The sequence below is a fragment of the Nansenia antarctica genome (assembly GCF_963989245.1).
Source record: "Nansenia antarctica genome assembly, chromosome: 3".
NCBI classification, from domain to species: Eukaryota; Metazoa; Chordata; class Actinopteri; order Argentiniformes; family Microstomatidae; genus Nansenia; species Nansenia antarctica.
In genome coordinates this window covers 25500120-25514627 of record NC_137688.1, presented here as the reverse complement: position 1 = coordinate 25514627, position 14508 = coordinate 25500120, and the positions used below count along the sequence as shown (strand labels likewise).

Here is a 14508-nt window from a genome sequence, read left to right as displayed (position 1 = left end):
AATGAAACGCACACACGCTGCTGAGGTTAACGCTTGTGGTGTGTTTGAGCCTTAAGTGGGATCATTGGGAAAACCCTACCCCAAATCCTGACCTTAAACCTTACCCTAACTGTTTGACCTCTCAACTTCAAAGAGGGGGGTCGTCCCAAGTGTTCCACTTAGCGTTTACCTCGGCTAAAGGCACTTTCAGGCAAGAGTCATGACTGCAGAGGTGCTGGGTCATGGAAGTGTTCTCTTACTACAGACCCCAAGAGCCTGTCCCTCTCTGACATTATGTCCTTCTGTTCAGAAATTATGCAATTATTCATAAGGATGACATCATATAGTCATAGTAAATTGGTTCTCATGGATCAAACCTTTATGTGACTGGAAGACTAGTGAAACTTGGCAAAGAAGAAATTGTAATATTGGTATACATCATACATTTATTAGTGAACAACCCTCTCAAATCAGCCACAACAATTAAAAAAAATATGATTGCACTACTCGGTAAAGCAGAACTAGCAACTTTCATTAAAAAAAGTACAAATCTTAAAAATTTCAATCAGTATACAGTTGTATATATAATACACTATACCTAGTTATATGTTAAATGCTACAAACAATATGATTCCAATGGAATGAAAAAATTATAGCATTAAGAACCATTTTCCTATATATAATATATATATTAGCTTTTTTATTTTTTTCCAAATACAAACATGGCAAAAATGAGGTAACTGTAAATGTGCAAGTACCAAAGCAAAATATCTTCCTAACACAGAACACATGCCCCTGGGCCTGTTGGCGGGTGGGTAGTCTGGAGTTCAGGCAAGGACCCCTAGAGGCCAGGGGGAGTAAGAACAGTAAACAAACCACTATCCCACAGCAAAAATCATTGGTAAACAATCAGTGGCATCTACGGAGCAATCAATAAACCACAAATTCTAAATAAATTTTAGCTGCTATATTGGAACACGTTTTTTTTTTTTTCACCACACAAGCTGTGAGATTATTTATTAATTGGATCACAGAAAGACTACAAGATTCTATTTTAACCTGTCCTCTTGTTTACTTTTGGTTATTTGTAATTAGTTTGTGGGAGGATTTCTGGGAATTTGGGGTAAAGTCACAATATGGTATTTGGAAATTGCCAATTAGACACAAATTATGCTGCTCATGTTTTCGGTGAATAAAGGTATCAAACTACATTTCAAGATATTGACAATAACAGCTAGAGGCAAAGGTACAGATTAACAATATTGGAATAAGTATGATAACATATTTTTTTCCTTTAACTGTATTGATTGCAACTGATCATGTTAGGGGTATTAGTACAACATGCTCTAAGAATACATGAGATCCCTGGCAAACTATTGCATTCCCGCAAGTGACAGTATCATACCTAAAACAAAACATCTAGCACCTTTTCACTATATGGCTTTCGATTAACTAGTCTCCAGGCATGTCATTTTCAGTCTCTGAGGCATTAACATAAGCACACCTGTAGTTAAGAACTTAAATCCTGGTTTCTTCCAGTCAGTTTTTTTTTTCTTTTTTAAATTAAATTAATATTGATAGCGCAATAAAATCTTGTAGTCATTCAGTTGACTTTACAAATGTGTGCAGTACAATGCATGGCAGTTATCAGCTGAGCAGTAAGATCCCAGTCCCCAGAACCCAAAGCCAACTAGAGCTAGTTAAACACCAGCTGGGAGCTGGTCAGTACATGCATGCATATTGTGCACCATTAAATAGTCCCCCACCCCATTTCTAGATATCTTTCACTTAAAATACACACTTGTTTTATTTTTTGTTTTGTTTTTTAAAATCATGCAAACACCTTTAGAGTAGTTTGGAAGTGGTTTAGGTAGGATAGTGTGCATCTTGGCACATTTAAAAATGGGATCACAACCGCTGTCTGTACGTGTGGTTTAAAAAGTACAAGAAGACAAACAAAATGTTGAACAGGTTTGAAGAACACACTCAGAATGGCTGCAACGACACATTGCCTCTTTTCTGTTCATATTCAGAACTTCTCTATTGACCTTTTAGCCTAGCATGCCTGTCTTTGATGGAATATCCTCTACTCGTGGCAAAAATTAAGAGTATTATTTGAATTGATTACATAAAAAATGTGTATGGCCTGAGGAAAAACAACGGAAATTCAAATACACCCCTTTCATGGCACCCTTCCCATTTGAAATGTCTGTTTTCCTATATTCTTATATACTGAGAGGCCCTGAGTGATAATTTTTTTCAAACTCACAATATATGCCAGTGAACAGATATGTACACATAGATTATTTCTCAAAGCTGTGGGTTTAAACTCATTAAAATGGCTTTTTTTTTTCTTTAGGTGGCACACACGTCACAAAGAGATTCACATTCGCTATAAAACATGGCAAGGTCCCTTTACACAAGAAAGCAAGTCTCCATCCTATTGGTTACAACTGCCTATCAGTGCTTATTGGGGTAGGAATATAAACGAGTCCCCTACTTACACAACACTTAGGAAAGACCCCGTAGTAACATTTCATGACAATTTTTTTTTACCCAAACTGTATTCAGTTTTGAAGGTCTGAACACAATAAGCAGAGAGCTGAATGAACAACAGTGTATCACTTCACCAAACACTTCAGCTCTAACTCGGTCACTTAAATCCCTCCAATCACCTTGAAAGTACCGTCAACTGGCAAAAATAGGAGTATCGCCAGTGACTTTTACAGGGAGTTTCAACATTCTTTTGTCTTCAAAACAAGACGATTATCTAAAACCTTTCACACTGAAGCTAGGCATACAACGCTTGATCTTTTACATCATAAACAAGGCCCAAGACCTGACCAAGTTGCGGAAAAATATAGTAACATACACCATACACAAACCATGTTAGTGCTCTGACCTTATCCTTCAATAGGTTTTTCTCTAGAGATCAAAACCAATAAATAACACCATTTAAAAACTGTATATTCTTAAAACAAGTGGAAATGACTAAGGATATATATAGTTTTTTTTTTAAAGATTAATAATAGGTTTGTGCTTGTCACGGTCTTGAGAAGGCAGATCTGAAGAGTATATATTGAATATTTGGCTCACAAACAAAGAAATTAGCCTGGTCTTCCAAAAAACGGGAAGAAAATGTTCCACTTGAACTCGTCACTCATTGCACATATTGCTTTCTGCTCAGAGCCCCGAGATCTCCAGCGACAGCGCAGAGATAACCCTCCTCTTCCCCTCGCTGATGCAGAGGTGCAAAAACATGCTCTCCATCCCCCCCGGGCCGCTCTGGATAAGCTAGCAGTTCTTTTTTTTGTTTGCTTGTGTTCTTTCTTCTTTTTTTTTTCCTTTCTTTTTTTTATGGTGCCGATGCTCGATTAAAATATTGCTAGTCTGAATCAACAGTCCATGCAAATCCTTCAGTGCTGCCCTGGATCCAGCAGTCAGACAGACACGAACACGCTCCGTGAACAACAGACACACACACTCTCTCTCTCACAGACGCACACACGCCCTCACAGACAGACTCACTCTCTCACAGACAGACTCACTCACTCACAGACAGACTCACTCTCACAGACAGACTCACTCTCACAGACAGACTCCCTCTCTCACAGACAGACTCACACTCTCAAAGACAGACTCACACTCTCACAGACAGACTCACACTCTCACAGTCACACACAGAAGATGGATGTGGTACTTGAGTCCTCGTCCCGCCCCCCCCACCCCCACCATCTCTCTCCGCAAAACTGAGAGCCCTCCACCATAGCAACAAGGGAAACGCGACAGAATTGTCTTGTCTTTTTTTTTCTTCTTTTTTTTTTTTCTTCTTCTTCTTCTTCTCCTCCTCCTCCTCCTCCATCATCCATCCATCGGCAGGTTTCATTCAGGTCTCTGTCACAGAGGGGAGAACCAGGGCGGGGGAGAGGGGGATATACCCAACAGGTGCATGTCCATCGTTTGCAGTCCATTACCTCAGGCTTAGGAGAATCAGTACTTTTAACCACAGCAAGTCAACTTTCACAATAGCATTCGCAGATTTAAAAAGAAAAAAAGGGATAGAACTATTGAAATCATCAATACATTATTGCGAAACATACATTATTAACACTTTTCCCATCACCTACACAAACATGCATCTATGATGGTCAGGCTCCTCCCCCAAGCCAGTGGAATGGCCTAGTTTCCTTTCACCACAAAGAATTCCTATTATTATTATTATTATTATTATTATTATTAAGTCTGCTAATTGCACAATGCTTCAAGCTGAACAACCAACCGGGCCATCCTCACCGACACCAGAATTCCCATCGCGCACGGGAAACTAAGCAGAACAAGGGAAAACAAAACTAAAACCTTGTAAACAAAACGCCGACACGACATATATTGGTAGGTTAAAATCTTTGGAATCTGCGACATAGGGGCAGAGAGGAGGTGGACGGCTCTCCCAGGACTCTGTGGCTATGTGGCTATGTGGCTGTAGTAGTAGGCAGTAGCTTTTCATGAGACTCGGACGGTGAAGCACAGCAGAGGTACGAACAGGCTCCAAACACAATCCTAGATTGCTTATTGTTGTTGGGGAGAGAGAGGGGAGGGGCGGAGGAGGAGGAGGAGGAGGAGGAGGAGGGGGCAGGAGTGGTAGGTTGGTTTTTATTTTTCTTTGCTGGAGGACACAGGCTAGGTGGCAGGCGTCCCCCCCGGCACAGGGACAGCCTCTGTGGTTTTTGTGCTGCTTTCCAATCAAGCCCAAAGCGCTCAGAGCCCGGAGTCACTCTGCCTCCCGGTGCGCCTCGGACGCGTCGGCTCGGCAGATCGGACAAGTGCGATTGGTCTGCAAAGGCAAGGGCAGCGGTGTTAACCCCTCGCTTGTCTGTATGAAGGTGCCAGGCTTAGAGTGGATATAAAGCGTTAACGTTGACGTCGGCTTACCTTTAACCATTTGTCGACACACTTGGCGTGGAACTCGTGGCTACAGGGTAACACCCGGAGTAGCTGCCTACACTCAAAGTCGCTAAAGCACACAACACACCTAAGAGAAACAGAGGAGAATCAGAGAGTGTTGCGTGTTAGTCGTGTTAACACGCGTGGAATGAGGGTTTCTACCTCTGCCAGCCTCCCCAGGTGTGAGCAGGCTGGAGGGAGGGGTGAGGGTGGAGCGTGAGGAGAGAGGCTAGGGGATGCTTACAGCGTTTGTTCAGATTGATGGTTCTCTGGGTTGAACCTGTAGGACGGGAGCTGCTCTATGTCGGCTTTCGTGAGTCCACGAGGTTTGGCCTCTCCCAGCCTCTCAGCCAGGTTTAGTAGTGCCTAGCAGAGAAGAGTGTGTGAGAGACATACGACACAGCTTTTAAATTTAGAACTTTAGTATCACCCCCATGACATTTGATTTGTTATATACCGGTAGTTATTTTCTCAGAATATATGGGACAAGATTATGACATGTGTTTATTAATTTTTGAAGTTGGATGAATTGACTGTTATGATCATTGAGGGGTGGGTCCTGTGGGGAGGGCGGATCCGAGTGTGTTTGTGTGTTTTCGTTTTCTTGTATTCGTTTTATAAAAGGTGACTAATAAAAAATGTTATCACAAAAAACAAACATAAATGATACACATACACACAGCCAAAACCTGCTGCGAATGAAGACACTGGTTTACAAAGTACAAACTAGTAAAACAGAAATATTGGTTTGTGGCTCTTTACTAGTGTAGTAGTGGACACAAGTAGGTAGGTATTGCAGAACATTGACTCGGGTTCTGTTTACTAGCGGGGGGCATGATGAACCACAACACTCACCTCATAGTTCTCCATCTCTACATCGTCAACGTCCAGGTCCAGACTGATGGCTGGCCCGACTGCAGTTGGAGGCACAGGAAGCATCGACCTGCAGAGAGGAAGCGAGGAGTCCCATATTACCCAGACGGAACAGGAACAATGCACTTGGGATGTGAATATGCTTGTTACATCTCAGCTAACCTCATTTCCCAGGCTATTGCGCAGCCTGACAGTGCATATCAGCCAGGAATGACGACAGAAACCCTGGCACTTAGTGGGAGTGAATCTACTGAGTCGAGTATTTATCATCAATTTCAGTGAATCACACGACTGCGAGGCGTAGCTCCTAATCAGGAACGTGTGGTGTCGAGCGCGGGAAGGGGGGGGGGTGGGGAACAAGACTCACACCATACCACATAGTTTAAGCCAGGCCAAAACAAATCAATAGTAGGGGAAACTCTGGTACCACTAGACACACAGAGGGTGACACACAGAGGGAAACACAGAGGGAAACTCTGGTACCACTAGACACACAGCAGGGCTTGACATTAAGCTTTTTCAGGTACTTGTCCTTCGGACAAGTGAACTTATCTTTTACTTGTCCTAGAGCTCAAGTTACTTGTCCAAATCCAAAGATTTAGAAAAAGCAATAATATGAATAATAATATATTATACTCTCACCGGCCACTTCATTAGGTACACCTTTTCAACTGCTTGTTAACGCAAATACCTAATCAGCCAATCACGTGGCAGCAACTCAATGCATTTAGGCATGGTCAAGACGATCTGATCTGTTCAAACCAAGCATCAGAATGGGAAATAAAGGTGATTTAAGTGACTTTGAACCTGGCATGGTTGTTGGTGCCAGACGGGCTGTTGCGTGATATTATAGTGTCAATATGGACCAAAATCTCTGAGGAATGTTTCCAGCACCTTGTTGAATCTATGCCACGAAGAATTAAGGCAGTTCTGAAGGCAACAGAGGGGGTCCAACCCCAAGGTGTGCCTAATGAAGTGGCCAGTGAGTGTATGTGTATGCAAATAACACATTTGACTACTATTGATTTGATAATGATGTATCCTTAATTTTCAAATGTATTCATGAAACAATATTTTGTAATTATTTAAAAACATAGGGGTAATCAGTGATTACCCTAACCCTAACCCTTTTAGATTAAGATTGGCCACAAAAGGGATGAATATCTAAGAATATTTACAAAAAAATGTTGTAACTACAGTCCCTCCCCAATGGAAGCAATGTTATTTGCTAGCCTTTGGATAGTATCCCATATTCAAATTGAGAAATCTATCATTAGTGTCATTCTGAAGTTCGTATTGCGATGTGCTGGTCTTAAAACTTCAAACCTAAAATATACGATCGCATCGAACTACATGAAAATAAGACATAGGCATTGAGAAGAAGCGAATATGCGCATGTTCACGTGAATGGCACTAGTGACAGGAGACCCACAACACTATGGCTGCGTTCGTAAACTCGCTCTGGAATCTGATCAGCACTCATGGAATGCCTTTTGTCCAATCAAATCACTTGGTCTCTTTATGACGTTGAACACAGTGTGCGCTCTGGCGCTCTGAGCGAATTTACGAACTATGATGATAACGAACTACGAGAGACTGAAACAGCGAGAATGAGGCGCGGCATCGCTTTGCTTGCTATTTTTTTTTTACTATTCAGATCGGAAGGAGGAATTCATGTTTGCAGATATTAATACATATTGATTTGTTTTTTTGTTTTGACTTGTCCATCGGACAACTGCAGGAGGAAGTCCACTTGTCCAAACATAAAATGTACTTGTCCCGGACAAGCGGACAAGCCTTAATGTCGAGCCCTGCACAGAGGGTGTGTCTACACAGAGGGTGTGTCTAGTGGTACCAGAGTTTCCCCTACTATTGATTTGTTTTGGCCTGGCTTAAACTTCCATAGAAATCTAGAGAACATGTTGGTAAGGGCCACCCTGGGTGTTCATTTTGACAGGCTTTTTAGTCACTTAGGCTTTAGTCTTTAGTCAGAAGATGCACACCATTTCTAGTCGCACCCAGTCACCCAGTCACCTCAATCCTTCTTAGCTCCAGTCCAGTTCCAGAACATCCCAGTGAGGTTTCAGTCTCCAGTTTTCGTCAACTGGAACTGGACTGGAACTGGACTGGAACTTAGGATGATGGAGGTGACAGGGTGGGACTAGAGATGGTGTGCATAAAATAACACTGATTTGGATCTCTTACTAAGAACAAATCTCAGGGAAACACGCAAGAGGAGGGGGGGGGGGTGTTTAGTGGTACTCACAGGAAGTAGGGCAGGAAGCCTGGGTAGTACGGTGGCGGGGGCGGGGGAGGGGGCAGGGGCTGCTGGAGCCGGTATCTCTGTCCACTCACACGGCGTGGCAGCATGTGGGGGTATGGCTAGAGAGAAACACACACACACACACACACACACACACACACACTTCAATGAACCTGGTGCGTTACACTATAAACCAGGGGTGCAAACTGGTGATGGCCCCAAAAGGTGAAAACTAAGAAAATGATCAATGCGAAAATGATCAATGCGAAAATGATCCTCTAACCTTAGAGGAGAAAAATAATTTGACCGGGGATAGCGCTAATGGTGTTAAATAGATATCACTAGCACTAACGGTGGTCTAACAATGATGCGCATGTAAATAGCGGCAGGTCTGACCTTAACACCTGCATAATTAATTTTACAAAACAGTTTTAAAACAGTTTACCGTGACTGTGTTCTACACACTGTCTGGAATTGTACCTAGCTGCCTGAAGCTAAAAGTTATTTCAACAGCGGTGGAGTTTAGCAGACAGGAAGATTAGTTAGCTTGTTCATCATGTGACTGAGATTGGATGAGACTTAGCCCCCGCCCCAATATTTTGCAAATCTACACGATTCACATGGATGACCTATTTTGAGGTAGAAACAGCTCATTTAGCAGAAAGGTGACAAGTTTGCACCCCTGATAAACACAGACTGGTCATTCATAAACCCAAGTCACATGGCAACATGAAGCACAATAGAACAATGAGCTTCGGCCATAAAAAACTGGAGGAAAAAAAATGTCTCCTTGACATCCTATGAAGGAGCATATGCCTTGTGTAGCGGCTATGGCTGTGTTGGCTGTGTGGCCTGGAGGCTGAAGCTTACCACTCCAAAGGGCAGCTCTTGGTGAAGAGGCTCTTGAGGGAGGTACTGGAGGGGGACAGAGGGAGGCATCGCTGGTGGGTGATGGGAGGGAGGGTAGGAGAAGGTCCCTAGTGGGTGCTGGTCCCCTCTGAGGTCCACTTCATTCTCTACCCTCTGTAGAGGCTGGGGGGGGACGGGGACGAGAGCACAACAATTGTTGAGCGCTGTGCTGACGTTGTGGCTGGGCGGTACCGCCCCCGGGCATTAAGCACAAAGTACCATATTAGTCAAAAATGCAATAAAATGTGTCCTTGATTATAAAAACATTTTTTTACAATAATAATAGCACACAGAGAGTACTGTCTCAGATTAATCTGGAATGATTCAGGCTACCCGTGTGGAACAGCTGGGCAGGAGTGTGTGGAGTACCTAGTGTGTGGAGTACCTAGTGTGTGGAGTACCTACCATGCGTGGGTGCTGAGGCTGTAAAGGGACGAACTGGCTCAGAGGAGTAAGGTGCGGTGGCTGGTGTGGGGGCACAGGGGGGTTGGGGTGCAGTATAAAATGCTCACTGGAGATCAGGGGTGGAAAGGCTTGGTAAGACACTGGCAAATGCTGCATTGTACATGCTTGGATGAGCTAGAAGAGAAAGAGAGAGAGAGAGAGAGAGAAACAGGCACATACAAACAAGGACACACAAAAAAACAACATGGTGAATACAGACAGTAAAAGGAAGTAATGATGGTACACACTTTTCCTAAAGGCTGATGAATTTGAAAATGGAACATTTTGGTTGTGTGGCTATAGCCATCCCCAAACACCCCCAGGCTCACAATCTGGACATTCACAAGCCAAAGCATGGGAGGGTAACAAAGCAGTACTAAACATGGTTTTCTAGTCCATGGATAATGACAGCCAAATATGCCCAGTCCTAATTCTAGCTCTACACAAATCCATAAGCCAAGAGTTTGAATATGTCCACAGCACAGATGCAATGATGTCAGCACAATTGCCTTGCTAGGGTTTTTAGACGAGCCTTCATATGAAGTGACTTAACAGCATATAAATATGTACAATTTATATTTCAAGTATATATTTCAAATTCATATAAAACAGCATATGACCAATATACATGTGAATGAACTGGATGTGAACATGTGTAGGGGCCGGGGGGGCGGAGGGATCCTAATATGAGCCCAACAACATAGTTCTGTGCTGCCACATCCCTCAAACACACGTTACATGTTACATGTTGCATCTGACAGATCAACCTGAAGGGGCAGCAAGCATCCAAAACACAAACACTGACACAGAGCGAGGCTGGAGTGGTATGGTGTGTGTGTGTTGGTAGGGGGGGGGAGTGGTATGGTGTGTGTTGGTAGGGGAGGGAAAGTGGTATGGTGTGTGTATTGGTAGGGGGGGGTGGTATGGTGTGTGTTGGTAGGGGGGGAATGGTATGGTGTGTGTTGGTAAGGGGGGGAGTGGTATGGTGTGTGTTGGTAGGGGGGGGAATGGTATGGTGTGTGTTGGTAAGGGGGGGAGTGGTATGGTGTGTGTTGGTAGGGGGGGAGTGGTATGGTGTGTGTTGGTAGGGGGGGGAATGGTATGGTGTGTGTTGGTAAGGGGGGGAGTGGTATGGTGTGTGTATTGGTAGGGGGGGAGTGGTATGGTGTGTGTTGGTAGGGGGGGGAATGGTATGGTGTGTGTTGGTAAGGGGGGGAGTGGTATGGTGTGTGTTGGTAGGGAGGGGGGGTGGTATGGTGTGTGTTGGTAGGGGGTGTGGAGTGGTATGGTGTGTGTGTTGATAGGGGGTGTGTTGGTGGGGGGGGGTGGTATGGTGTGTGTTGGTAGGGGGTGTGTATGGTGTGTGTGTTGGTAGGGGGTGTGTTGGTGGGGGGGGGTGGTATGGTGTGTGTTGGTGGGGGGGGGAGTGGTATGGTGTGTGTTGGTAGGGGGGGTGGTATGGTGTGTGTTGGTAGGGGGTGTTGGTAGGGGGTGTGTTGGTATGGTGTGTGTGTTGGTAGGGGGTGTTGGTAGGGGGGGGTGGTATAGTGTGTGTTGGTATGGTGTGTGTGTTGGTAGGGGGGGTGGTATGGTGTGTGTGTTGGTATGGTGTGTGTTGGTAGGGGGGGTGGTATGGTGTGTGTTGGTATGGTGTGTGTGTTGGTAGGGGGGGTGGTATGGTGTGGTGTTGGTAGGGGGTGTGTTGGTGGGGGGGTGGTATGGTGTGTGTTGGTAGGGGGTGTGTTGGTAGGGGGGGTGGTATGGTGTGTGTGTTGGTATGGTGTGTGTTGGTAGGGGGGGTGGTATGGTGTGTGTTGGTAGGGGGTGTTGGTAGGGGGTGTGTTGGTATGGTGTGTGTGTTGGTAGGGGGTGTTGGTAGGGGGGGGTGGTATAGTGTGTGTTGGTATGGTGTGTGTGTTGGTAGGGGGGGTGGTATGGTGTGTGTGTTGGTAGGGGGGGTGGTATGGTGTGTGTGTTGGTATGGTGTGTGTTGGTAGGGGGGGTGGTATGGTGTGTGTTGGTATGGTGTGTGTGTTGGTAGGGGGGGTGGTATGGTGTGGTGTTGGTAGGGGGTGTGTTGGTGGGGGGGTGGTATGGTGTGTGTTGGTATGGTGTGTGTTGGTAGGGGGGGTGGTATGGTGTGTGTTGGTAGGGGGTGTGTTGGTAGGGGGGGGTGGTATGGTGTGGTGTTGGTAGGGGGTGTGTTGGTAGGGGGGGTGGTATGGTGTGGTGTTGGTAGGGGGTGTGTTGGTAGGGGGGGGGTGGTATGGTGTGTGTTGGTAGGGGGGAGTGGTATGGTGTGGTGTTGGTAGGGGGTGTGTTGGTAGGGGGGGGGTGGTATGGTGTGTGTTGGTAGGGTGTGCGCTACATGGATGTCATTGACATTCCAGCTCTTCCTTTTCAAACTCACAGGAGGAGGAAGGCAGCAGAGCAGAGAGAGCTGTCCGCTGAACATTACCGAGCATGCTGGGAGCTGCTGAGTGTTGCACCCTGGGATAGGCTGCCCGGTGTGGATGGGAAAACCGTGGGTCGTCACCGTGGTAACTGTGTAAGATATTGGAACGGATCCTTGGTGCATCTTGGGAGGGAGACAGAGACAAAGCTGGGTGAGTCGCTCGCTTCGTCCAAACAAACCGATTATAAACATTTGAGCATGAATTATTATCAGGGTTCCGACCTTTTTAGGGATTTCACTGCCATACAGACAAAAAAGGGTTCCAGCTTGATTCATTTCCACGTAAATAGATGTGGTCGGACTGATTTCCTTGCAGAATCTCATTTTGAAGACCTAGCACCAAATAACTGAAATGTAAGACCTTTTTAGGCCCTATTCCTAAAACTGATTGCTGGATTTTAGACTTGAAGGCTTTTTAAGACCAGCGTGGGAACCCTGTATTATTGTCAGTGTCTAACTTCTAGTGCAGCTTTCTTACCTTATCATAACCCAAAAAAACAAATCTTTGCAGGGACCAGACAGTGTTACATTGTTAAAGACAATATTGTTTAAGAAGACAATTCTGCATATCATATTAACCAAAACCGCAGCATTTAGAGGGGTAAAGCCCAATTTATACTTCTGCGTCGAATTTACGCGCAGCTACGCTGTAGCCTACGCAAGGGCTCTCCCAATTTATAGTTCTGCGTTGGTCGGTCTGCGTCGCGTTGGTCGGTGTACTCATAGCGGCATAATAGCGATTTTTTTTGTTATGCTTGTTGTAAAGAAAATGTCTATAATGCATTGAAATTACATTAAACTAAGATAATATGATGGTTATCATAATTTTTCAAATCTTTATTAATAAGTAATTACAGAAAAAGTAAATGACATTTCTGTCATGGCTTCCACATTTACGCGAGTCGGAATGTGACGCTACCAAGCGGACCAATCACAGTTCTTATAGATAACTTTACATTAAATATGCCTTATCATCATCCGCTGTCAAACGCCACAGGTAATCATTTATTTCTAAATAAACAGGATTGTACATCTCGTAAATGTGAATCGCGCTGCTTATGGGAAGGCTGTGCTTGACGCTTCCATGGGGCGTTGGAACGGTGTACTCATAGCGGCATAATAGCGATTTTGTTGTTGTTATGCTTGTTGTAAATAAAAGTTCTATGATGCATTGAAATGACATTAAACTAAGATAATACGATGGTTATCATAATTTTTCAAATCTTTATTAATAAGTAATTACAGAAAAAGTAAATGACATTTCTGTCATGGCTTCCGCATTTTGGCCTACGAGAGAGTCGGAATCATGTCGGAATCATGTGCTACCAAGCGGACCAATCACAGTGCTTACGGTCTGCGTAGGCACTGCTGCGTAGTTACATTTTTGGAGAGGTGCACGTCGCCGTAGATTTTACGCAGAAGTATAAATTGGGCTTAAGGCATACAGAGGGGGAACCTTTAGGCCTGCTTAGAGCTCCAGTCCCATCCGTTACCTGGTCGTGTAGATCCACCATGATGGGGCTCTGCTGAGACGGGTGGGCGGCAGGGTGAAGCATGCGTGGTGGTGCACTGGTGTGGCTGTACTGTCTGGACTCATCTAAAGAAACCTGCTGATGATGATGATGATGCTGCTGCTGCTGCGTGAAGAGCGGATGGTGGAAGTTCTCATCCTGGAGCAGGGAGTTGTGCAGTATGGGTCTGTCTCTCCTCACCCACTGGCGTCTCACTGGCGGGCTGAAAGACCAGATGTTTAGAATATGGTATCAGATCATATTGTTATAATATTGTATATTTGTTTATTATTATTATTAATAATAATAATACATTAGACTTATATAGAGCTTTTCTAGACACTCAAAGACGCTTTACAAACTGAAAAGATCGAGTAAAAGAAACAAAATAAATAAAAGAAAGTATAGGGGCTTATTAAGGTAGTGCTGGGGACACGTGGGAAGGGGAGGGGGAGAGGGTTAACTGGTGAAGGCAAGCTTGAAGAGGTGGGTTTTGGGTTTATTGTATTATACATTTTGTAAAATGTGCAGATAAATGTAATGGATTGATAAACAACACATGCATGGACAACTAGCATGTTCTGTTCAATGCTCCCTACAAAAATGGTTTCATTCTTAATCCAGTCAAAGCAAACTAGTGCCGTCAACTTAACCCTCAGGAGGGTACCTTATGACATTTATAAAACAGGAGCAGGATTAAATAATACTAGAAGAAGTAGTATTTACCTTCTCCTGAGATGCACTGGGGTGTTGCAGGGCTCTGCAGGGAACCTCCTCTGGTTTAAGGGGGCTGTTGGTGGCCGCCTATTCACTGCTATTTCCCATGGTCGCATTGGTGATGTTGTGGGGGACGAGTCACACTCTGGATGAGGAGACCAGTGGCACTTGTGTCTTATAGCCTCTGATTGTCTTTACCCTGCGAACATAACAATAACCAAAATCACACTCACAATTGTGTACATACACTGGTTGAATCAAACAGTATGTCTAGGCCTATAACTCTACTTTAAACTAAGGGGGAAGGGGGGCTTACCTAAACTTAATTTACTATCAGACTGAAATTAGAGTTGAAAACAATGACTGGGTGCTGGGGTAACTAGGGTGGGCCAGAGATGACTTGGTCGACTTCCAGG

The 14508-nt window shown here is 44.5% G+C and overlaps 1 protein-coding gene across 1 annotated transcript; it reads right to left on the bottom strand.

Moving 5' to 3' along the window:
* Positions 1-4747: 4747 nt before the first annotated feature.
* Positions 4748-14208, bottom strand: rnf44 (ring finger protein 44; the record flags this gene model as incomplete). The annotated part of the gene is made up of 10 exons (XM_080525880.1): positions 4748-4810; positions 4909-5008; positions 5165-5286; positions 5776-5863; positions 8060-8175; positions 8927-9088; positions 9371-9544; positions 11820-11987; positions 13358-13598; positions 14102-14208. 10 exons carry the CDS (start codon positions 14206-14208, stop codon positions 4748-4750), a joined length of 1341 nt encoding a protein of 446 aa, XP_080382006.1.
* Positions 14209-14508: the final 300 nt, after the last annotated feature.